Source organism: Mixophyes fleayi, chromosome 10 (assembly GCF_038048845.1).
Source record: "Mixophyes fleayi isolate aMixFle1 chromosome 10, aMixFle1.hap1, whole genome shotgun sequence".
Classification (NCBI taxonomy): Eukaryota; Metazoa; Chordata; class Amphibia; order Anura; family Limnodynastidae; genus Mixophyes; species Mixophyes fleayi.
In genome coordinates, this window is record NC_134411.1 from 77100001 (window position 1) to 77126483 (window position 26483).

General features: G+C 43.1%; 1 protein-coding gene across 1 annotated transcript in view; it reads left to right on the forward strand.

Annotated features, from left to right (window-relative positions):
• Positions 1 to 13386: 13386 nt before the first annotated feature.
• LOC142104312 (inactive hydroxysteroid dehydrogenase-like protein 1) overlaps positions 13387 to 26483 on the forward strand; it is a 147757-nt gene continuing 134660 nt past the window's right edge. The window contains exon 1 of the mRNA XM_075188909.1: positions 13387 to 13639. Coding sequence (XP_075045010.1) covers positions 13483 to 13639 — 157 coding nt within the window. The 5' untranslated portion in view covers positions 13387 to 13482. The remainder of the gene's footprint in view (positions 13640 to 26483) is intronic.

Genomic DNA, 26483 nt, shown 5'->3' on the forward strand with positions numbered 1-26483 from the left:
TTATGTAAAAATGTGCCAAGAATCTCAGAAATAGTTTAACAAAAAGCTGTATTTCCCCTCCTGCAGCACATAGAAAATATAAATGTAAACAGTGTTTTTACAACTGTCTCAATAGTAAGGCATGCAAAATAACGGGGTGGCCTCCTGGAAGCCTATCACTACTTATAAATCCAATTCAAACAAAATAACTTTCTCCATAAAACAATTGTAATTCAGAAGGAGTTATCTACAAACTTGAGTACCTGTGAGGTCTGCAATAACTAGAAGGAAGAACTAAGATCACTGAAAATTTGAATAGCAGAACACATAAATAACATCACATAGGGACTAAAAACAGTCCAGGGCCTGATCAACCAATAGGCTGTTCAGGCTGCAGCCTGGGGCGCTGGGTCCCAGGGGGGCGCGGCTCCTCCGACAATTAATCTTTACGTGCTACGCTATTTGAAGGGAGCAGTGAGAGCAGTGAACTACTTGCCATCTATTTGGAGGAGATATAACTGAAAGGAACAGCATTGTTATCGGCTCTTCACTACATTCCAAGCTCCTGTACAACAAGCAGCAGAACTACTAACAGCTAACTGCACAGCGCGCCTGGCACGGAGCAAATAGCAGGTACCCCTTTCTTTACTTGTAGCAGTCCTGTAACATCTAGCCACCAATGGAAAGGTAAACACCAACAGCTATCTAGCACATCAAGTCACAGCACAGAGCACATAGTGGATTTTCCTAATTCCACTTGTGACAGTTATATGATACACAGGCACAGAAAAAGTGAGGACACCATCCGCTCTTTATTATATAACAAAAAAAAAAGATTCACAGCAAGTACTATATCAGTCACTACAATCAGGAAAGGAATTTATGACTTTTTGGAAGAGAGACTGCTACATGCAGTAAGTGACTTTTAAATTACCTTTATCTATTAACTGATTTAGCATACATATTACATATTGTGTGGTCATAAAACCTTCTTTCTATGGGTTGAGACTCTGATTATGAAAATTACCCAGCTTTTTTGCAAAGTGTACCATGCGCTCATACATATAGTTTTATTTTTTTTTCATTTGTCTTATAGTAAGATTTGAACTGCTTGTTTGTCTGTTATTTATGATATTTAAAGGCTATTTTTAACATATTTCCGCTTAAGCTTTTATAACTAATTAGCACGCAACTGCACCATTTCATATTATCAATTTACACAAGGAGTGCGCCTAGATTACTACTTTTTTTTTTTTTTCAGTGGCTGTATGGCATTATCGGAACTACCCCTGGTCTAAAGGGGGCGGCTCCAACTGTCACTATGCAGACAGGCAGACTGACAGCAAATCCAATGCTGTTAGCTGCCTGTCAATGCAGCCACTGAGCTCTTAGTCAGGTCTTGCGAGATTACCACATCTCACGAAACTTGAATATGTATTCTCCGCCCCCGCACTGACAGGCAGCTATCAACAAGAAGATTTGCTGCCAGACTGCCTGTCATGTAGACGAGAAAGGCTGCTATGACGAGGTAAGCGAGTCTGAGTGGGTGGTGGCTGCAGGGGGGTAGGTAATGAAAGCGGCTGAGGAGGGCAATGAAATGGCTGAGGGGTTATCTAAAAAAGCAGAGTAGCTTTGAGGGGGCATGATCTCTGAATTTGTTGGTGGTTGCCTGGACGCCCTCTGTGGTCTCTGCGTTCATTAAATGCTAAATACTACTTAGATGGGTCTGGTAGATGTTTGTATTTGATTATAGCTCTTTGACCACAAATGTTCATATATTGCCTATATATGCCAGTGCTGTGGGTAGTTTTATCTGACCATAATGGAGTGTTGTGTTTGAAATAAAGAGCCTAATCATTCAAGGTTTGTTAACATTTTCCATTATAATAGAATTTTTGCATATTTTCAAAACAGGACCCTAACTTTCCAGAAGCAAGCAACAAGACAACAAAGTTAATAGTTAAGAGACAAAGGTACAATCTGTCTGATTTTAAATTTGAATGCTGGAGACTACTCCTATGCTGCTATACATTGGCTTGGGGGGGCGCTACCGGTGTATTAGCCTAAGACGGCCAGAACCCCTGGTCAGACCCTGAAAAACACATAGCGGTAAATTTATCTAGCTGCGATTTTCTGGCGGGTTTGAAAAGGGGAGATGTTGCCTATAGCAACCAATCACATTATAGTTATCATTTATTTAGTACATTATACAAAAAGATAGCTAGAATCTGATTGGTTGCTATAGGCAACAGCTCCACTTTTCAAACCTACCAGAAACTCACAGCTTGATAAATTTACCCCATAGTGTTACATATCACTTCCTCACGAAATAACAGGGATTTGTACATGTAACCAAATTTTGGAGAGGAGGAGACTTTGCGGAAAGCATCTGAAGAGTGGAGACCAAGTAGATTTATGCATTGAAAATTTTAGTCCCATTTGGCCTCAATGTTGATTTAGATCTAGGTTAATTTCTGAGAATATAGGTTACAAATTTAAAATGACATGTGTGAAAATACCCTGATCAATTTAGTCCTCTATATTTTAGTGGAAATCGGACACCCCCCTCTGCACTGCAACACCTTTTTTTCAAATATATACTTATTGAGGTAGAAAATACACTACAATGTAAAAAAGACAAAGATCAACTTTCATAGTACAGAAGGAAAACGTGACCATGAATGCCATAAAGACAATGAGCAATACAATACTATAAGGCAGCTGTCATCGAAACAAAACATCAATTGTGCAAGGAGACATGTGGGGGATCCAACCGAAGACGTGAGAACACTCACTCAGTCGAAAATAATACAATTGGGGGAGCATCACATACCCGGAGCTCATACCATGTTGTGGGGTAAAAGCACTTCCAAAGTTGCATTTTAAGAGTTTCGGGAAGAATACACAGGTCTGCGATGAAAAAGCTTTTTAAACAAATTTATGTGATACTTATAGATTTTTGGCTTCTGAACACGAAAATGACTCGCGATTTTGCATATTACATCACGTTATTCTGCAAAATATATGTTTATGAATAAGTAATTTTTTTCATATTCTTTAAAAAAAAAAAAAATGTATTATGCCTACATTTATTATAAAACATTGTCTTAAATGAATTCAGTCGGTAATATAGAACTTTGCAATTCGGTTCTCGTCATAAAACTTCCCCCCCGCCCAGTGCCAGATTAAGGTCCAGCCTGGATCTGAAATTTACAAAGGGCCTAAACTCCATACTGTCTAAAGGAACATTGCACACACACAACAACTACAACTACAAGGTGAGCTGGCGAAGGTGGAAACTAAATACAACAGATGCAACACAATTTTACCCTGTGCCGGCTCATTTTAACACTTGCTTCCACCACATACACACACACACACACAGTACACACTACACACACACAGTGCATATACATTCATAGATTCTTCAAAAAGAAGTTTAAAAGCTGTTTTATTGCACAATGGCAACACATACCCATCAATACCATTAGCACATTCAGTCTATCTTAAAGAAAAATATGAAAATTTGAATTTTGGTACTGATTGGATATGCAAGACACAACTTGTTAATATGTTGAGATCTTAAAATTTTATGCATGGTACTTGGCCAGCAACAAGGTTACACCAAACTCCCATGTTTTCTCTGTGAATGGGATAGCAGAGCTAAAAATTTACTTTGGCAAAAAAACAATTGGCCAGCTCGAAAAAGTTTAGAAATTGGAACAAATTACGTAATCAAATCCAGTTTAGTAGATCCAAATAATGTTTTACTTCCACCTCTACATGTAAAATTAGGACTGATGAAACAATTTGTAAAAGCACTGCCTAAAGATGGAGAAACTTTCAAATATCTTTGCACCAAATTCCCTAACATATCCGATGCTAAACTGAAGGAAGTCATTTTTACAGGCGCTGACATTAGAAAGTTAATAAAAGATGAACATTTTGGGCGTGTAATGAATATTGTGGAACTTTCGGCAAGGACTTCATTCAAACAAGTGATTTCAACATTTTTAGGGAATGTCAAAGATCCAAACTACAACTAAATTGTCAGGGAAATGCTTAATAGTTCCAGAAACCTTGTCTGCAATATGAGTTTAAAGGAACATTTTTTTGAATTCTCATATTAAGCATTTCCTGAATAAACTCGGAGACTACAGTGAAGAACAGGGTGAACGGTTTCACCAAGATGTTAAAGATGTAGAAAGAAGATACCATGGACAATAGCATGATGGCTGACTACTGCTGGATGATACACAGAAATGACAAAGAAAAAACTTATAAGCGAAAAGCGACAAAACGAAGTTTGAAGACAAAAAAACAAGATATTAACGATTTTTGCAATAATTTTGGTTTTGTTTCTATTATTGTTTGATTTTACTGTTATTTTATTATGTAATTAAGACGAAAACACAGTGATGTCATCTACACTTTTTCGTATTTCACAATAAATATTTCAAGAACTATTAAGCTTCTTGTTTTTTCCCAAAAATTTATGTAACCCCCTTTTAGGTAAATGTGATGTGGTAATTTTTTTTATATACTATTTCTTGATGTACACAGGAGTATAATTAAGAATATAAAAGTATTATAAAAAAAAGCTTTCAATACCTTAAATTTCGCAAACCTGTGATATCAATATTCTGAGCATATGTTAGGAACCCCTTCAGCCAGTACAACAAAACCCGGAGTCTGCTCTGAACTCTGGTGTTCACTGTTGCCCCTAGTGGTGGGGACAGACTTTGCTGCAGACAAACAGAGGGTCGAGAGATGTGTACCGGCTAAGGAGAACCCAGGAATAGAGTGGTATGACAGACAGCAGCGTGGGGTCCAGGCCAGAATCGGTGCCAGCAACAGACAACGTAACCAGAGAACAAACCAAGGTCAGGGGTCACAGGCACAGGTTCGGAATCCAGGGACAGGCGTAAGATCAGGGTCACTAGCAGAGAATCAGAATCCAGGTTCAGGCAATAGATCAGGGTCAGAAGCACAGGTTCAGAATCCAGGGACAGGCAAGGGTCATACACGGGAAATCAATCTTAGGTTAAACACCAAACACAGGGACAAAGTAGCAGGCAGCAGTACTGAAACAGGACGCTATAACCGGCAGTGAGGCTCAGTCCTCACTGCCTTAAATAGTACAAGGGACCAATCAGAGTCAAGCCTACAAGTAACCCCAGGAGCAGCCTAATTAATACTAGTACTGGTATCCAATAGTAAATGCAGAGCTCAACTGCATAATAACTAGCCCCAACCTAGAGTGCCTCACCTGAAAGCCCCGATTGGCTTTTCCCTTAACTTCTCCTGTGCGCGTGCGCTCGCCTATTGACCAGCCGGCAGGGCGCGGCGACAGAGAGCCCACAGTGTCCCGGTTGTTGCCCAGGCAACCGGGGCGCAGAAACCAGAAGTGCTGTCCCGTCATCATAGCGACGGCCGGGACGCCAGCAGGGGAGCCCAGAGAATCGCGGCGGCCGCGGGCACCGCCGCGACTGCTAACAGTACCCCCATCGAGGAGGGGTCAAGGAACCCTGACATCCAGGCATCGTGGGAAAGTTCTTAAAGAATTCCTTCTTGAGTCTCTCAGCGTGGAGACGCTTTTGTGGTATCCAACATCGCTCTTCTGGGCCGTAACCCTTCCAGTGCACCAAGAACTGGACCTGACCTTACACTTTTCTTGAGTCCAGGATCCTCTCCACGATGAACTCATGGTCACCTTTCACAAGCAGAGGCCGAGGTCTATTTGCAGAGTGATGATGGAACTTGCTGGGAGTAACCGCCTTTTTCAGGAGGGAAAAGTAACAGGTACTAGGAATTTTTAAGGATGGTGGAAGTTTGAGTCTGAACGCCACCGGATTGATTTTTTTCTTGATAGAGAACGGTCCGATAAACCGAGGTCCTTGTTTCTTACAGGGTTGCTTCAACTTGATGTTTCGAGTGGACAGCCATACTCAATCACCTACTTTTAATAGACAAGGACCACGGTGACGATCAGCGAGGACTTTGGTCCTGCAAGAGGCTTGACGTAGAGCAGAGTGTACTTTTTTCCAGATGGACTTTAGCCGAGATGTAAAGGCAAAAGTCCCGGTAACATGGTCAGAGGAGAGGGAATTCACCTTTGGATGAAACCTGTAGTTACATAAGAAATGGAATGTACCAGTTGCAGGATGGCAAGAGTTGTTATATGCAAATTCCGCCCAAGGTAAAAGAGAGGACCAGTTGTCATGAAACTGCGATACATAAATGCGTAAAAATTGCTCTAGAGTTTGGTTAGTTCTCTCTGTCTGACCATTCGACTGAGGGTGATAAGCTGACTTTGATTCCAAGTGAATTGCAAAATACCCTCCAAAACTGCGCAATGAACTGGGACCCTCGATCTGAAACAATGTCATCTGGGAGGCCGTGGAGGCGGAAGATATGTGAAATGAACAATGTGGCCAAGAATTTTGCAGCCGGCAATTTTGGGTAATGGAACAAAGTGGGCCATTTTGCTGAAACGGTCAACAACTACCCAAACGGTGTTATGACCAGAAGACCGTTGGAGATCGACTATGAAATCCATCGAAAGATGGGTCCACGGTTTTCCTGGGGTGGGTAGAGGCATCAATAGACCAGAAGGACGAATCCTAGAAGACTTGTTTCTAGCACATTCTGGGCAAGCACGGACACAGTTCACTAATCCGAAGATAAAGTAGGCCACCAAACCCAGCGAGACAGAGCTTCAATGGTCCTTTGGATTCCTGGGTGACCTGCCGAGCGATTATCATGGCCTTCCATGATAACAGACTTTCAGGGATGAACTGGTACGAATAATTTATTAGCGGGTGTCTGAGCTGGAGCAATTCTTTGGAACTGACGAAGAGTAGCTCCAAGATCCTGAGTTAGCGCGACATGAACGGAAGTTGAGGGAACAATGGATTGTGGATCAGGGGACTGGTGATGACACGCCATGAAACTGCGGGATAATGAATCAGCTTTGGTGTTCTTTGAACCAGGATGGAAGGTGATGAAGAAATTAAACCGGGTAAAAAAACAAAGCCCAGTGGGCCTGCCTGAGATTTAAGGTTTTCACGGTCTGGATACACTGGAAATTTTTATGGTCAGTGAAGATCGTAATTACATGTGTGGCTCCTTCTAACCAGTGCCGCCATTCTTCTAATGCCCACTTGATTACCAATAATTCATGGTTTCCAACGTCGTAATTATTTTCTGCGGGTGAAAACTTTCTAGACAGGTAAGCACAGGGATGCAATTTTTTAGTCTGAGGGTCTCTCTGAGAGAGGATGGCCCCTCCACCAACATCTGAGGCGTCTACCTCTACAATGAATGGGAGTTCCGGATCTGGGTGTCTAAGAACTGGTGCTGACATGAATGCGGCCTTGAGGGCTGAAAAACTCGCCAACGCTTCTGGAGACCATTTAGCTGGGTTGGCTCCTTTTCGGGTGAGAGCAGTGATAGAAGCCACCAAGGAGGAAAATGAAGCTATGAATCTTCGATAATAATTAGCAAAGCCAAGGAATCTTTGGACCGCCTTCAGGTTTGTAGGGAGGACCAAATCTTGTATTGCCTGAATTTTAGCGGGATCCATCGCGAATCCTGATGAAGAGATGATATACCCCAGAAAGGCCACAGGTCAATCTTTGAGAAGATGGTGGCTGCGACTCTCTGGGCTCCCCTGCTGGCGTCCCGGCCGTCGCTATGACGACCGGGACGCCAGCAGGGGAGCCCAGAAAGTCGCGGCGGTGCCCTGCTAACAGCATAGACCTGAAGTATGATCATCCTAGCAGCAGCCAGGATGGCAAGCAATAATTATTTACAGCCCTCCCTCACCTTACATTCCCTAGGGAGGATCCCAAAGATCGCACACTCAGGAGAAAGCGGTACAAAGTTCACCAAATGGTCATTAGAGAATCTCCGGACCTAGGTCCAAAACTTTTTCATCACGGGACAGTCCCACAGACAATGTTTTAAATCCACCCTGGAGAAGTCACACTTGGGACAACGATGAGTAGTAGATAAACCAATTTGGAATCTGCAAGAGATTCCAAAAAAATATCTCTTCATAAGACATTGCTGGGAGGGTGTTAATTGAGTCTGCTAATGCCCGTAAGAGGGTAGCAGGTGTTAAGTTGGGAAAGCGTTCTGTCCATTGGGATAGTCCTGTTTTAGATTTTAAAAAAAATATGCAGATTCTTATTGTCAGACCAGGGAGAGCAGCTGGGTAATGAGTGATCCAAGCTCATTTTCCACAGTACAAGTATTTGTCACACAGCGCTCTATCTATGGAACGCTATACCTTTATACAGTGTGAGCTCATGTATCTATTTTTAAGATTATTTTTATACATATACGTTGCCCTATTGTCTGGAGCCTATATGTCCTATAGACCTTAGTGGTACAAGCTAATTATACTAATAGCAAATGGTACGAACAATTATATCATTCCATTTGTCTACCCTCATATATAAGAACCACAATGTCTTTGTACATGTACACCTACATCAATGTCCTTATTCATATATTATTGTCCTTATAAACAAAGTCCAATTAATTTCCATTCAAACTTACATTTGTGATGAGGCTTGTTTGTAGTGTAAGATGACTCATTTGTATCCTCATATGATCCTCTCTGCCTAATTTCTGAATTGGCTTCTCTCAAACAGTTCTTTAACGGATTAAACAGAAACAGTTCCAGGATATTGTAAATAAGTTGTATAATGCAATGTCAGATGTTAGTGCCACAGGGTTACAGTTTCTGTTTTCTCCCTTCAGGCTGGGATGATTGTGCTGGCTGTCAGCCCCGTGATCTGTAGTTTCTAGATTTAGTTTCTCAGCCTCCGCGTGTGTTTCTGTTTTATCCGTTCAGCTGGAAGTGTGTACACAGGCTGTCTGTCTCATGATCTGCCCCATCCTTTAGTTTCTTGTAATCTGGTCCCTTTCTCAATCCCTCTGTCTCTCCGTGCTGCGGTAGGGGAAGGGAGAGGAATTGTGGGGTCGCTACCCCGGGGCACCTCCCCGGACTGCCCCCTTGTCTGGAGAGAAAGGTTCTCACCTGATCCCGAGGGCCCGCTGTGGAAGGTGTCCTTTCTGGTTGCCGGAATTCCCCCCTCCATGCTGAGGAGTGTGCGTCCCCTTGTAGGCGAAAGGATGAAGAGACATGTATCCTACAAAGGGGAGGGAAGGTGCTGTCTAGAGCGACATCTAGGAGCAGAGGCACTTGCTCAGCTCGCTTGACGGCACCCTGTTTTGCTCTGGCCTGGATACGGGGCTACAAGAGTTCAGGACAGAGAACGCTCTCGCCCGAACCCTCTACTCACCAATAGTGAGAGCCATCCAATAATCGGTGACAGGACACCCTTACCTCAGAGCGCCGCCGGGTCTAACGGTCCCCAACTGGAACTGTCAGTATACGGCCGGAACTCAGGAGATCTCCGCCTTACCCCGCGAGACACCGCCTGTCCTGGGACCGGCAGGCACACCTGTCGGAACCCAGGCCAGACACCAAAATGGAACCGTGGAAAATCTTGGTCCCCCCTGGAACTCAAAGGGGCTGTGATGCACTGCCCAAATGGAACCTTCTTTTCTTCAGTATTTACCAGAGAGGAACAAATGGCAGGAGTAATACATAAAAATGGAAATGAAACCATGCCATTAATTAATACTTGGTTGTCAGAGGAAGAAGTCCAAAGGCGACTGAAGAATATTAAGATAAATAAAGCTCCAGGTTCAGATGGCATACACCCAAGGGTCCTTATGGAGTTAAACTCGAAAATAGCTAGACCGCTATTTTTAATTTTCAGAGATTCAATCTCATCAGGCTCAGTACCAAGGGATTGGCGAATAGCAGATGTGGTGCCGTTGTTTAAAAAGGGGACGAGATCACAACCAGAGAATTATAGACCTGTAAGCCTGACATCAATAGTGGGGAAACTACTGGAAGGTATTTTAAGGGACAGTATTCAGGATTACTTGGTACGCAATAAAATTATTAGTGGGAATCAACATGGATTTGTGAGGGATAGGTCATGTCTAATCTAATTCGTTTCTACGAGGAAGTTAGTGGGAACTTAGACCAGGGCAGGACAGTAGATGTGGTCTACTTAGATTTTGCAAAGGCCTTTGATACAGTGCCACACAAGAGGTTGGTTTACAAAATAAGGTAACTGGGTCTAGGAATCAAAATTTGTACTTGGATCGAAAACTGGTTAGAGAATAGGGAACAGAGAGTTGTGATAAATGGAACATTTTCTAATTGGTCAAAAGTCTTAAGTGGAGTACCTCAAGGTTCCGTGCTGGGACCACTCACTTTTAATATATTTATTAATGACCTTGGTGATGGTTTAGAGAGTAAAGTTTCTATTTTTGCAGATGACACTAAACTCTGTAAGGTAATAAAATCAGAGCAAGATGTAGCTTCTCTACAGAGGGACTTAAAAAAACTGGAGGATTGGGCGGCCAAATGGAATATGAGGTTTAACACAGATAAATGTAAGGTTTTGCATTCAGGAATCAAAAACAAGAACGCAATCTATAAATTAAATGGAATTAATTTAGGAGAATCTATAATGGAAAAGGATTTGGGCGTGCTCGTAGACAGTAGACTTAGCAATAGTGCTCAATGTCAAGCAGCAGCTGCAAGGGCAAACAAAGTATTGGCATGCATAAAAAGAGGCATAGATGCAAGGGAAGACAGTGTAATTTTGCCACTGTATAAATCGTTGGTAAGACCTCATATTGAATATGCAGTACAGTTCTGGGCACCACTCTATAAAAAAGATAATTTGGAACTAGAAAGGGTTCAGAGAAGGGCGACAAAATTGATAAAGGGTATGGAGTCATTAAGTTATGAGGAAAGGTTAGCCAGTTAAGGCATGTTTACTTTAGAAAAGAGGCGTCTAAGGGGAGATATGATTACTATGTACAAATACATTAGGGGTCAATACGGAGAGCTTTTATGGGAACTTTTTACCCCAAGGACCATACACAGAACACGTGGTCATCCCCTAAGGTTAGAGGAGAGGAAATTTCACAACCAGCAAAGGAAGAGGTTCTTTACAGTAAGGGCAGTCAAGATATGGAATTCATTGCCAGGGAAGGTTGTGATGGCAGATTATATAGATATGTTTAAGAAAGGGTTAGACAAATTTTTAGCGGAAAGGTGTATCCAGGGATACGACCGTTAATTTAAAATAAAGGATAGTAGTGGATATAGGGTAAAAATTGGATTGCAATATTGAGTCTGGGGGGATTTTCAAAATTGAAACAGATTGGCGGTTGCTTACTCTGGATTAATTTCAAATATAAGTGCAGGATCGCAGGAGATCCAAAATAGGTTGAACTTGATGGACTGGTGTCTTTTTTCAACCTCATCAACTATGTTACTATGTTACTATGAACCGCAGGAAACCATAGTCGCCCCCGGGACTCAAAGGGGCTGTGCCGCACTGCCAAAAAAGAACCCTACTGCTAACTCGGGCCTACTAGGGATAATAAGGACTTACCGAATGGGAAGGAACTACTGCAAGCCTCCTCCCTGGCATGGTGCTTCGCCCGTTCTACTTGCCCCTTCCAGGCCTAGCGTGTGGCCAGAGAACTGGACAAATACCACCTCTTGTTCCCCACGGAACAACGCCTTCTGGTCCCTGTGGAGAAAGCACAGTACAACTCCACGACCCTCCCGTGCACTCCCAACAATGACAGTAACACAGTATACAATGCACCCCTAAATACAGTAACCAAGGACAACAGTGTAATATACAGTAAACCCGACAGTACAATAACCGATAACCACAATGCAAACTATGAGGTGTACTCCTACCCTGACCTGGTGCTTGCTGTGTGTATGGAAGGAGAAGAGAGCTAGGCCCGGTCCTAACTAGGGGCCTATCTGGCTTGGGCTTCATGCCCTGCCTGGGGGTCAAGCTAAGGACCTTGTGCCCTGTTATGGAGCCGCGCTCCCTACCTGGCTAGGCCTAACACCTGGGCCTACCTAGGGGCCTTGTGCCCTTCTTCTGAGGCGGCGCCTCTTACCTATTCTAGGTGGATACCTACAATGGCCCCCCCTAGCTGCGGCACAGGCCTAGTGCCTGGAGTGGGGCTTGGGCCTTGTGCCCTTTAGAAGAGTGGGAGAGAGAGTGCAGGCATGGGCACAGGAGAGGTGTTCCCCACCGTGGTCTTACCTGTTCCAGGGATTCCTCTGGCCACGTCCATGTAGGTCCTCCAGTGCGTCAGCGTGCCAGCGAGCCCGAATTGGCTCGCGGCGGCGCTGTTGTTTGGATAGCCGGGCGGGGAGCGCCGAATGGCGCTTCCTCAATTCCACAGGATCTACTACTCAATAAGATATGCAGGATTTCAGCGTGATGTGAGAAATACAAAGGGACATTCGTTTTAAGATCTTAATACATATATTTAATAAAATCCATAGTAAATGCTTACATTTAGATTGCATATAAAAACCGTATCCTCTCACTTTGTATCATATCATTCACTTCCATGACTTTGACTCACCTAGTCAGTGGTATAATTGATGTGGTATAATTGATGTTGTCTGCTGTCTGAACTCCTCAACGCATTTCGTCCTACTAATGGACTTTTTCAAGAGGCTTGAATGATAGCAGATGTTACCTATCTTTATCTTTTATCTATCTTTTATAGTGTTATTTTAATTAGGTCTGATTTCTATTTGCACACATTCTTCCTCTATAGTCATATTCGATAGTTCCCTCTCATTTATTCTCTTTTTTTGTAATTGCATCCTTATATTATTTTAGATCATCCTATATCTTAGCGTATATATACATATATCCATATCTTTTGACCATTTGGTGACATTTATTTATATTTCTACATGAATTATGGTAGTTCTAGTCTCCTACTACAGTATCAACTGTCCCAATTGTAGCTTGTAACTATCTCTTATAATACATTTGTTATATTTATTTATTTTGTTTCATCTCTCTATAATTTTGATATCATATAATTCTACCTCCCATTATTGCTTATTAATTTTCCAATTTTTTGTTATGCCTTTCTTTTTAAATACATATACATAATTCTATATCGTAATTCTATACTCTACAGACCATTTTCCCAATGTTTACATATTATATCCAATCATGTCATCTTATATTGCAAAATCAATATCGTATCCATCTTATTTCTAATTTTTATACCCTACAATCTCTACTATACATATATATATATATATATATATATATATATATGTGTATATACATACACATATAAATATACTATGTATATACTATACTATATTCCACTATACTATATTAGAATGTAATAATGCTGTACTTGTTGGAGTAAAATACAATAAATACCATGAAATACAGTATTTTACTGTTACTTTGATTACTTCCACTAACCATATCCCACATGTTGTCATTTTAGATGTCTGTACTCAGTTTCAATGCTGCAAAGGAGCTGGTGAGTGCTGTAAAAAGTGTCTCTGTATCACTAGCTCAGGAGGTGTCGCAGTCTTACCACAATCACATGGAGATCCTGGCTATGGTGGGAGCCTGCTACGCAGTTTTGAAAAGTTTTGACTTCCTGTGTGGGTGTTATAGTCTGGTGCAGCAGCAGATCTTTCCTCGTATGTTTAGCAACAGCAGCATGATAAGACAATATGGAGAGTGGGCCGTAGTCACTGGTGAGTGGGAATGATGTGTCAAACATAAAATGCATTATTTTCACCCGTGAGGACCTTCTATAGGAGAACTCAAAAAAAATAAAATAATTATATATATATATATATATATATATATATATATATATTAAAACAATGTGAAAAGACAATGGCACTCAGTGCAGACACCAATGATCACGTGTTTAAAACCTGTGCTCAAAATATTTAAAGTCACATACATTAGGCTGCTTCCCTTTGATACATCAGCTTGCAGATGTACAATCTAAATACACAAACGAGAAAAAGAAGCGCCAGAACATAGTGTGATATTGCCAAGTCAGAGCAGTGATCAGATTAATTATCAAATTATCCTCGTACCAGATAAATAATATAATTTTGCTTATCTGAGCTATAAGCTAACAAACAGTCATATATTTAAAATTGACCATAGAGGAGATAAAAGGAGAGATGAAAGGGAGAAAAGGACAAAAAACAATTAATAACTTATATAAACGGGGCTATTTCAAATGCTTCATTTAAACCTAAAGGAGCAAGTGTATTTAACTTAAAAATCCAATACATTTCCCTACATGATAGCTTACGAGCAAGATCCCCACCCCTAGGACCTAAAGATACATGTTCTATCGCTTTAAATTTAAGATGCCTAGGATCTCCGTTATGAAAAAGTAAAAAGTGCTTAGATAATGCATGCGTCTCTACTTTATTTTTTATAGCTCGTATATGCTCCTGAATCATTATCTAAGCACTTTTCTCCCTTTCATCTCTCCTTTTATCTCCTCTATGGTCAATTTTAAATATATGACTGTTTGTTAGCTTATATGTATTAATTATCGATATTGATTTCATGTACTGATTGTATTGGTTCTCTAGTCAACATATTCTCTGTATAGCTTAGGTTTGTGAGTTCCTCTACTGTCCAGAGTCTATGTACTGGACTTGGAGGATATAGAAGTGATTGATTGTTATATACTTTATAATTACATACCTGCTGTTCCTTGTATGTTAGGTCCTTAGGACGGAGTTATGTGCCTAATTTTTACTCATGGTTGTTATAAATTAATTTTCATGGTTGTTGTAAACTAATTTTATCATAATTTTATTATGATGATAACTACTGTGACCCAGTAATTATTAAATTGGATTGATCCCCTGTTTAAGGAAGACAGTAGTGCGATTCACACATATTTTGTGTTTTAATATTAAAGTTTTGTATCCTTGAATATCTTTATTGAATGATTTGTAATAGAAGTGATGTTTTGTGGAAAACGGAAGCTAACTGGATAGTTTGAAGGGCGGAAGTGATAGCGAGGCAGCGCTTCTTACTGGCATTGACAACTTCCGGTTTCCGGCGCTTCCAACGTGGAATTGATGAGAAGCGGGTATTATAAAAGAAGTCCTGTTATGTTTGGTAATTATTCATCCTTTTGATAAAGTCTAACAGACGAAACGAGTCAAGGATCTTTTTGAGGTGCACTCGTTTTGACTCATCAGCTGAGGACGTATTGTCACCTGTCTGAGAGGGCTGAGGAATCATATCTCCTGTCGGTATATTGATGTAAAGGAGCCAGGATTACCGGTGTTTGGCGAGATCTTAACTGGACAGTGGATTATCACAGTGCACAGATAAGCTTGAATTGATTTTATTCAATGTACGGGCATTGATTTGTTGTCCATGGATACAATTTTATGAATTAAATGATGTTTCACTTTTGTTAAAAACGCACTACTCTATTGTTTGCTATTTTCTATCTGAGTTTTAGTTTGGAATACCCTAATCTGCATAAGAAGGATCTGGAGTTCTCAGAGGGATATTGTCAATCCAAACTCTGGATGCTGTGGAGTTAGAAGTGATTCTGGTGATATACTCCATGTCATAGATATTCTATGTTCTATTACTTGTTGAGGCAAGTATGGGGGTCCTTCCTGGAGGAGGCTAGCTGACATGATGCAGCTCTGAGAATATGATGGATTCATTTTTTTAGATGTTTGGGTGAATTGAAAATTTAGAAGTGCTGGTATGGAACTTAAACTTCGTGCGCCCCTGTCATTATTGAAACCAAATACCACTAGGGTTTAGTTAGTGCTCTAAAACCCTCTCTATAAGGAAAATGAGTCATACACAAAGGGAGAGTAATCAAGGACATAAGCTGCAGGAATAACAAAATGATTTAATTGCATGAGAATAAAGAAATATATGGATAGAGATAAAATAATACAGTGGCATATGCTAATACATCTATAATAAAGACTATAGCAACAAGAATAATATCATATGAGAGCTTATAAATAGTAGAAAAGTGTATATAATGAGGACCCAACTCTCCCTAAGAATGGGAGATAAATCTTGGTAAGTCCTGAAAAAAACAGAATATAGTAACAAGACCACTTGAAAGGAAGGTAGCTGCCAATCCAAAATCATCTGATATATATCGGTAAAAGTGGTCCACTTAGGAGAAAAAGCAAATAGCTCACACTCTCCAATTGTTTTCAATAAATAGTCCCACGTGTCACAGTATCAACGAGGAGAAACTGGATCCTTGCAGTTCAGCTGGGATTGGTGTGACTTCACCTAGGGGCGCGGAGTCTAACAAAATAGAAGGTTTTCGCCAGGGATTCCCGCAAGGGAATTTGGACTTTGCGGCTTCCACTTGCAGGTCGCGGCCCCCTAGAGAAGTTCCCAACGAACCGTGAGAGAGAGAACGAAGGATTGACAGGTAGTAGCCCACGGAGGGATGTAGAAGAGGTAGGACAACTGGAGGTCTGTAGCTGTTACCACTAATGAATGGAGTGTAGCGATTATCTGCGGTGTTACCACTGAGGAGTGGAAATGCTGAGATGAACTGTGGTGTTACATCTGAGGAGTGGACTGTAGAGATGATCTGCTGTGTTACCACTAAGGAGTGGAATGTAGTGATGATATGCGGTGTTACCACTAAGGAGTGGAATGTAGCAATGATCTGCGGTGTTACAACTAAGGAGTGGAATGTAGCGATGATCTGCGGTATTACCACTAAGGAGTGAAAATGCTGACAGCAACACAGAGACTTGAGAAAACAGGAATCAGTAAAGAGCAGTAATGCCGTAACCCAGGGAACTGCTTCCCACACAGAGGATTGTAGCTGACTGAAAGAACCAGCGCTGAGTAGAGACACAAGGAGTCTAATATAGGGCTGTCAGGATATTCAACCAATGGGATGGGGAAGAAGCAGAGAAGAGGCAGGCGATTCTGCACATGTGCAGAAACGCCTCATAGAGAGTGGCAGCCGACGGGAATGGAGCGGTGGTGAGTGCACCTGTTCCTGGACGGAACAGTGAGGAGACAGGTGAGTGCGCCGGCTCCCGGGTAAGTGCCGCTGGAGACCGGCATGTGACACCATGATAATTCATTAGAATAGGGCAATCTCCATGGTCCAGAACCAGCTTAGTAACAGGAATCAGGTAAAACTGAGAAAAGTATATTGCTTCTCATCCGCTCTGATAATGCGATCCTGTGGCTCCAACCAAAGTCTTCAAACTAGCGGTGCACACCTAAGTAAACTGCCCGGGCAGAAACCACCTCAATACTATACATACCTAGTGTTACGAGCTGCGGTGGTGCCCAGCCGCCGCGACTCACTCACCCGCGTCCCGGGCGTCGCTATGGCGACCGGGACGTCACTTCCGGCCATAACCCGGCCGTTGCCGGGGCAACCAGGAGACGCTTCAGCGCTGCTTCCCGGCAATAAGAGGAGGCCGGGCGCAGCGTTCATTCTACAGCCTGTGGGCTAATTAATATGGGCGGATTATGGGAGGCAATTACAGGCATTAGCCTGCAACTGTGCAGGCCAGGGGCAAGCCCTGATTGTCTCTGCTAGTTACTGCTTTATTAAACCTGCAGGAGTGTGTTCAACCTGTTATTGGTTCAGCTGGGTATTTAAGGCAATGAGGTCTGCTGCCTCATTGCCGGTTATAGTTCTGTATCCAGTCTGCTAGCCTGCTCCCTGCTTGTTCCTGTCTATTGGACCTTGTTAAAGCTTACCTGTGTATGACCCGTGGCTTGAATTTGGACCCTGCTTGTGAATCTCGTGACCCTGACCTCTGGCTTGAATACTTACCTCCCTGTCTGCTTGTGACCTCTGACCTCAGCTTGTTCCTTGATACCGTTGTCTGCTGCCGGCCTCTGACCTCTGCTTGGACTCCACTCCCCTGGCCTGGGTTCTCCCTAGCCGGTGCACACTTCACGACCCTCCGCCAGTCCGCAGCCCAGTCTGTCCCCACCATCAGGGGCTCCAGTGAAAACCTGACTGGTTGAGTAGACTCCGGGTTGTGTAGTGCCGGCTAGCGGGGTTCCTAACATTATAGCCGGCCTAAATAACAGACGTTCCGGAGACAAAGTTAAGATGGAAGGAAGTGGAACTTCACCGTCTCCGGCGCAAGCCCTAGCGGGTCATGTGGAATCCCTGTACCAAATGATCCAGGGATTGTCTGAGCGTTTGTCCACTTAAGAAGAAGCTGCGAAATCTTCACAACCCACTCCGAGTTCCGTCTGCGAACCTAAGATGAATTTACCGGATCGCTTTACCGGAAATAGATCCCTGTTCCGGAATTTCAGGGAGAGCTGCAAGCTTTATTTCTGGTTGAGACCCCGCTCCTCCGGTTCAGAGCAACAAAGAGTCGGGATTATCATTTCCCTCTTACAGGGTGACCCCCAGTCTTGGGCTTTTTTCTTGCCGCCGACCAGTCCTGCCATGCAGTCAGTAGATGCTTTCTTCGAGGCGTTGGGTCTACTGTATGACGACCCGGATCGAATGGCCTCCGCTGAAGCTCATCTACAGGCCTTGAAACAAGGCCGGCGGTCGGCAGTGGAATACTGCGCGGAATTTTGTAGATGGTCACCTGATAGTGGATGGAATGACCCTGCCTTACGCAGTCAGTTTCGTTTAGGCCTGTCAGAACAAATCAAAGACTCTTTGGTGCAATATCCATCTCCTACCTCACTGGAGGATCTGATGCACCTCTCCATTAAAATTGACAGGAGAATTAAAGAGCGAAAAACTGAAAAAGAGGCATCTTCTCCTCCATCTGTTCTGATTCCTGTTTCCACGGATGATGAGGAGCCTATGCAATTAGGAGCATATCGTCTCTCTTCCGAGGAAAGAGACAGGAGACGTTCGCAAGGTCTATGTCTCTACTGTGGTATAAAAGGCCACTTCTCCCGTTCCTGCCCAAATAAGTCGGGAAAAGACCATGCCTAGGGAATGAGGGGAAAGTTCACCTAGGTCTGCAAATTATCTCCCCGAAAAATGCTGTATTAATCCCTGCACAGCTCACCTTCAGTGCTCGCTCTGTGGACCTGTCGGCCTTCATTGATAGTGGAGCTGCAGGCAACTTCCTTGATATCGGGTTTGCCCGCTCTGCCGGAATTCCGATGGTAAAACTCAAATCTGCTATTACTGTCTGTGGCTTAGACGGAAGTCCGTTGCCTGGTGGCAAGATTTCCTGGGAGACCCCGCCACTACAGTTAAAGATCGGAGCTCTCCATTCTGAGTCAATCACCTTCTTCCTGATTGATTGTTCGTCGGTTCCTTTGATCTTGGGCCACCCATGGCTTTCCTGTCATAACCCTGTCATAGACTGGGTAAAAGGAGAGATTGTCCAGTGGAGTACTTATTGTACACAGTCTTGCTTGTCACTGCCTCTGCGTATGATTCAGCCTATTCCGGAGCGGCTTCCCTCACAGTATCATGAGTTCTGGGACGTGTTCTCCAAGAAGGCTGCTGATACCTTACCACCACATCGTGACTTTGACTGTGCCATCGAACTTATTCCTGGTTCCAAGTTACCTAAGGGGCGTTTGTATTCCCTTTCTGCTCCAGAAACAAAATCCATGCAGGAATATATCGATGAAAACCTGGAGAAAGGCTTTATCAGGCCATCTAAATCTCCCGTAGGAGCAGGATGCTTCTTTGTATCAAAAAAGGACGGAGGGTTAAGACCCTGTATAGACTACCGGGGATTGAATCTTATCACACTTAAAAACACCTATCCCCTTCCGCTCATCTCAGTATTGTTTGATCAGTTAAGAGGGGCTACTGTCTTCACTAAAATCGACCTTCGTGGTGCGTATAATCTCATCCGTATCAAAGAAGGAGATGAGTGGAAGACGGCTTCCAATACGCACTCTGGCCACTACGAGTATCTGGTCATGCCGTTTGGCCTCAGCAATGCGCCTGCAGTGTTCCAGGACTTGATCAACAAGGTTCTCCGAGACTTCCTGGGTGGTTTTGTGGTCGTCTATTTAGATGATATCCTCATCTATTCCAAATCTTTACTCGCACATCAGACTCACGTCAAACAAGTCTTACGAAAATTGCGAGAAAACCACCTCTACGCCAAGCTGGAAAAGTGTGAGTTTGAGGTGCAGAAGGTATCCTTTTTAGGTTACGTAATCTCTTCTGAGGGATTTTATATGGATTCAACAAAGGTCCAGGCTATTGTGGATTGGGTACAACTCAACAATCTAAAGGCGGTACAGAGGTTTCTGGGCTTCTCCAATTATTATCGAAGGTTCATTTACAACTTCGCTGACATTGTGGCTCCCATTGTCGCTTTGACCCGTAAAGGAATGGACCCAACTAATTGGTCGTCCCAAGCAGTAGCCTCATTCGAAAGCCTGAAAAAGGCCTTTATCTCAGCTGAGGTCCTTAAACATCCAGATCCAGCTAAAGCATTTGTTCTTGAGGTCGATGCCTCGGACGTCGGGGCCGGCGCCATCATATCACAGAAGGATCCTCATAATAATCGTCTACACCCATGTGCCTATTTCTCCCGTCAGTTCTCTTCAGCGGAAGCCAACTACGACGTCGGTAATAGAGAACTATTGGCAATAAAGTGGGCCTTCAAGGAGTGGCGGCATTGGTTGGAGGGTGCTTTGCATCAGATCTCTGTCATTACCGACCACAAGAACTTGCAACATATACAGTCAGCCAAGCGTTTAAACCCTAGACAGGCCCACTGGGCATTATTTTTTACCCGGTTTAATTTCCTGATCACCTACAGACCAGGTTCCAAGAATGTCCGGGCAGATGCTCTGTCCAGGAGTTTCCTGGCACACCATGTTCCAGTTACTAACCCGGAGCCTATTATTCCTCCTTCTGTAATCCATGCCGGGTTAACCCAAGATCTGAGTGTCACACTTCAGAGATTACAGAGATTAGCCCCAGATGTTACTCCGGGGCAACGACTCTTTGTTCCAGTCCACTTAAGAAAGACGGTTCTTGCGGAAGCACATTGCAGTAGGGCTGCTGGGCACCCTGGAATTTACAAGACGCTAGAAATCCTTTCCCGCACGGTCTGGTGGCCATCCATGTCTGCCGACGTCAAGAGTCATGTCCTCTCATGTGAGATTTGTGCTAGAAACAAAGTTCCTAGGATCCGTCCAGTAGGCCAATTAGTTCCTTTGGCCCCTCCTGCGAAACCATGGACTCACTTGTCTATGGACTTTGTAGTGGATTTACCACCTTCTGCAGGACACAACACGATTTGGGTCGTGGTAGACCGGTTCAGCAAAATGTCACATTTCATTCCGTTAACCAAACTGCCTTCTGCTCGGGATTTGGCTCTCTTATTCATTCAACATATTTTCAGGCTCCATGGACTCCCTACTGACATCGTCTCTGATCGGGGTTCTAAGTTTATAGCGCAATTCTGGAGGTCCTTCTGTACCCTTCTCGGAATCAAGGTCAGTTTATCATCCGCATACCACCCTCAGTCAAATGGGCAAACTGAAACGGTTAACCAGTCCCTAGAAAAGTTTCTACGATGCTACACATCGGAGTTCCATGAAAATTGGTCTTCCTTGTTACCCTGGGGGGAATTTGCCTGTAATAATTCCTGTCACTCAGCTACTAAAATCTCTCCGTTCTTCTGCAGTTATGGTTTTCACCCCAGATCTAACTCCCTGTATTCACTCCAGTCCGTTGGTATCCAGGAGATCCGCTCCACTGCAAGAGATCTCAGAGTTATCTGGAAAGAAGTACACTCATCATTGAGACAAGTCTCACTTGTGGCAAAAAAAAATTCGGACCAACATCGTACCACCTGCTCCCTTAAGGTTGGCCAGAAAGTGTGGCTGTCTACAAAAAATATCAGGCTCAGACAGCCTTGCAAGAAGTTGGGTCCTAAGTTCATTGGGCCGTTTCCTATCATCTAACGGGTGAACCCCGTTGCATTTAGGCTAAAAATTCAGGGCTCGTTGAGAATTCCCAACACATTTCATTGTTCTCTGTTGAAGCCAGTACTATATCCTGGTCAAGCCCACTCTTCAAGTGTGCCTGGGAGAGGTTCCAGTGGGCCACAAAAATTTGTGATTCAAAAGGTCCTTGATTCTAAAAAAGTTCAAGGACAGGTACATTTCCTTGTACAATGGAGGAATCGCGGATTGGAAGAGCGATCTTGGGTTACGCGGAGACAACTCCATGCCCCAAAGAAACTAAAAAGAGTTCTTCAAAAAATTCCCTAGAAAACCGGGATGTCGACCCCTCCTCAAGGGGGGGGGTACTGTTACGAGCCGCGGCGGTCCCCAGCCGCCGCGACGCACTCACCCGCGTCCCGGCCGTCACTATGGCGACCGGGACGTCACTTCCGGCCTAGGAGACGCTTCAGCGCTGCGTCCCGGCAATAAGAGGAGGCCGGGAGCAGCGTTCATTCTACAGCCTGTGGGCTAATTAATATGGGCGGATTATGGGAGGCAATTACAGGCATTAGCCTGCAACTGTGCAGGCCAGGGGCAAGCCCTGATTGTCTCTGCTAGTTACTGCTTTATTAAACCTGCAGGAGTGTGTTCAACCTGTGATTGGTTCAGCTGGGTATTTAAGGTAATGAGGTCTGCTGCCTCATTGCCGGTTATAGTTCTGTATCCAGTCTGCTAGCCTGCTCCCTGCTTGTTCCTGTCTATTGGACCTTGTTACTGCTTACCCGTGTATGACCCTTGGCTTGAATTTGGACCCTGCTTGTGAATCTCGTGACCCTGACCTCTGGCTTGAATACTTACCTCCCTGTCTGCTTGTGACCTCTGACGTCAGCTTGTTCCTTGATACCGTTGTCTGCTGCCGGCCTCTGACCTCTGCTTGGACTCCACTCCCCTGGCCTGGGTTCTCCCTAGCCGGTGCACACTTCACGACCCTCCGCCAGTCCGCAGCCCAGTCTGTCCCCACCATCAGGGGCTCCAGTGAAAACCTGACTGGTTGAGTAGACTCCGGGTTGTGTAGTGTCGGCTAGCGGGGTTCCTAACACCTAGGCAGAATTGTTCCTTCTTCCCTATCATAGTAGAAGAACTGCGATGAAAAGGATCATGATATCAAAACTGCTTTCATCACACATTCTGATGCGTTTCATTCTCTTGGCACGTTTTCAAAACATGAAAAAGTTCCAAGAGAAGAAATCGCTTTCAAGCGAAAAAACGCTTGAAAGCGATCTCTAGTGAACCCTTTGAAATTATTCATTTCTGCTCACAAACTTCTCTATGATGTCCATAACACTCCATTTGGATATATCTTTATCACTGATCATCAGTAGTGCCATACTGTTTGCCGGACTAAGGATCCAGCGATACGCTGGTAAACTATACAGATCACCGCAGTACTCCCTACATCTAATCCAGGCTTTCTTCACACTCATGCACTCAACCTTATTCAGCCTGTGAACGGAGTTTCATCATGGAGAGTCCAACACCAACCCACAGGAGAGTTCAAATTTTCACCCACTACCAAGCCAACCTACATCGGGGCCCGGGTGCATTTGCTGGTTCGACAGGTAAGAGCTGTCGGCCGGCTCTTCCAAGTGGCCTCAGTTGTTTATTCTTTGGAGTAATAAATCAGTAGTGGGAAGGGTGTATGTGCTCAGGAATATTTGTGATGCTATTGAATTTATTGACTCTCTTAATTCAAGCTCACAGTTGTTTATAGAAAGATCTGATTGGCAACTTTCAATACTGAAACGTGCAATATTATCAAAGTGGAGTCTGTTATTATTTTTGTGGAGAACATGGTTTTCCAATATTCAAGCCAATAACTTGACTACACTGAATATCCTCTTAATAGAATATTAGAATTAAGGATATTGGTTTATATGTATTGATTCTGATACAGCATATTTTATCTATTTACAAGAGCTTATGTTAGCTACATTGTCAAGGGTTCCTTTTTAATTTATTTGATTTGCTTTTTATGTATGTGGTATTTTTATGTTACTTTATGTATATTTTTTTTTATTAAATATTCAATTACTTTTTATTAATTGAGGTATGTGAGATATCATCCCTGATTGTGTATGTTCAGGACCAATCTAAATCTAATATTATATTTTTTTTCAGCGCTGCTTTTGTGTTTTTTCTGTGGTTCATTGAAGGAAGGTTGCGGCCTCCTGTTTTGCAGGAGCTATTATCATCATCATCACCATTTATTTATATAGCGCCACTGATTCCGCAGCGCTGTACAGAGAACTCATTCACATCAGTCTCTGCCCCATTGGAGCTTACAGTCTAAATTACCTAACACAGACAGAGAGAGAGAGAGATAGATACTAGGGTCAATTTTGATAGCAGCCAATTAACCTGCCAGTATGTTTTTGGAGTGTGGGAGGAAACCAGAGCACCTGGAGGAAACCTACGCAAACATAGGGAGAATATACAAACTCCTCACAGATATGGCCATGGTCAGGAATTGAACTCATAACCCCAGTGCTGTAAGGCAGAAGTGCTAACCACTAAGCCACCGTGCTGCCTACATAAGCATGGAAGCAAATTTTTTTTTTTTATATAAATTCTTTATTTATTAGAAAGAGAAGGTACAACAATGCAGATTATCAATGAAGCGTGATAGATATGCATATTGTTACATTTAGTACAATAATATTATATGTTAACAGAGAGAAATATGCAAAGTATATATGATAGAAGTCTATTTGTCGACAATTTCAATAAAGCAAGCAAACAGCTGTTTCCTCTTTCTCTTTTTTTTTTTTTTTCTTTTTTTTTTCTAATGAATCCATTTGAACAAAATTGACGCAGGAAACAAGAGAAAAAGAAGGGGGTTAACACACGGTAGGAATTGGGGAAGAAACAAGGGGAAAGGAGGAAGGGGTAGGAGGAGGGGGTGGGGAGTATGTGAAACTCTTCATGCTATTTTCAAATGTTCACGTGATGAATGGAGGGGATTGTCAAATCCTATACCTGAGTAGGTGGAGGATAAGCCGATTTAAGTTACCTTATATAAGAATTCAAAGGATACATTTTTGAATGTGCAGCCCTCAGTCGATCGAGGTTGGGGAGCAAAGAAGGGTCTTAAATTCTACTGTTTCCTTGAACTCCAACCAGCTGAACCAGATGGCTGTGAAGTCTGAGTATTTATCTTTTACAGAAAAAATAATATCATCCATTGACATATAAAATTCGACTCTGGTGAACCAGTCCTTGAGTGAAGGGGGAGATCGAGATCGCCAATGCATTGGAATAACTGCTCTGGCTGCGTTGTTTAAGTGTTTTAAAAGTGATTTCTTGTATTTAGATGGGGGAATGTTGGAGAGAGATAAAAGCCAAAAACCCGGGTCTACCGGAACCTCATGACCAACAATGGTCTTAGAGAGCCTGATAACTTCATCCCAAAAGGGAGTAATATGAGGACATTCCCACCATATATGCACCAAAGAGCCAAAGGCTCCGTTACATCTCCAGCATAATGAGGACATCTGAGGGTGATATTTATGTAATGTGGAGGGACACCTATACCATCTTGTCAGAAGTTTATAATGGGTTTCTATGACCGAGGCACTCACAGAGCAACTATGTGTGTTTTGATAGATCTTGGGCCATGAGGTCTGTGATATATAAGGTGCTAAGTCTCTCTCCCATGGACCAGTATAAGATGGAGCTGCTTGAAATATATCATTCATTAGGATTTTGTAGATACCTGAAATGGTATGGGAGGGAGTGTTTTTAGATAGACACAGAGCCTCAAAGGGAGTAGGTTCCCTAGCCAGGGAATTGCAGCCTCTCACTGATTTAACATAGTGCATCACCTGTAAATATCTCCAGTACTCATTTGAGGGAAGCGAGTAAGTAGACCGGAGCTCCTGAAAAGAACAGAATTTCCCTTTGATCACCAGCTGGCTGAGGCTGACAATCCCAGCTTTCGACCACTTCTCAAATGCACTTCTGGACAAGCCAGGAGGAAAATCTGGATTGCACACGATAGGGGTCAAAGGGGAGGGGACTGACCCCACACCACTCCAGGTGCGAAGTTTATTCCACACCTTCAGAGTGGGCCCGATTGTAGGGTGGTTTATCTTAGGGACTCTAGGCAACCATGGAAGAGTACATAGATGATTTCCACTGAAATTACCCTCCAACTCTACCCATTGCTTATCCTCTCCTCCTCTGGTCCACTCTAGGATTCTATTTAAATAAACTGCCTGGAGATAGCTTTGAAACATGGGCAATTGAACTCCTCCTTGGTGCTTTCGTCTATATAACATAGAGTGTCTAAATCTGGGTTTTCTTCCTCCCCAGACAAATCCACTAATGAGTTTTTGGAGATTGTCAATAAATACCTTCGGGATCTGAATTGGTAGTGCTTGCATAATATATAATACCTTGGGTAATATATTCATTTTTACGATACCCATTCTGCCAAACCAAGAAAACTTCGGAAGGGACCATGATCCTAATTCTTTTTTAACTTTAGACAGTAACGGAGAGTAATTCAGACGGAAGAGATGTTCATTATTTTTTGCAATGGAAACTCCTAAATAACGTATATGTGACTCTTGCCATTTAAATGGGAACACATCCTTAAGACCTGCAATCGTATGT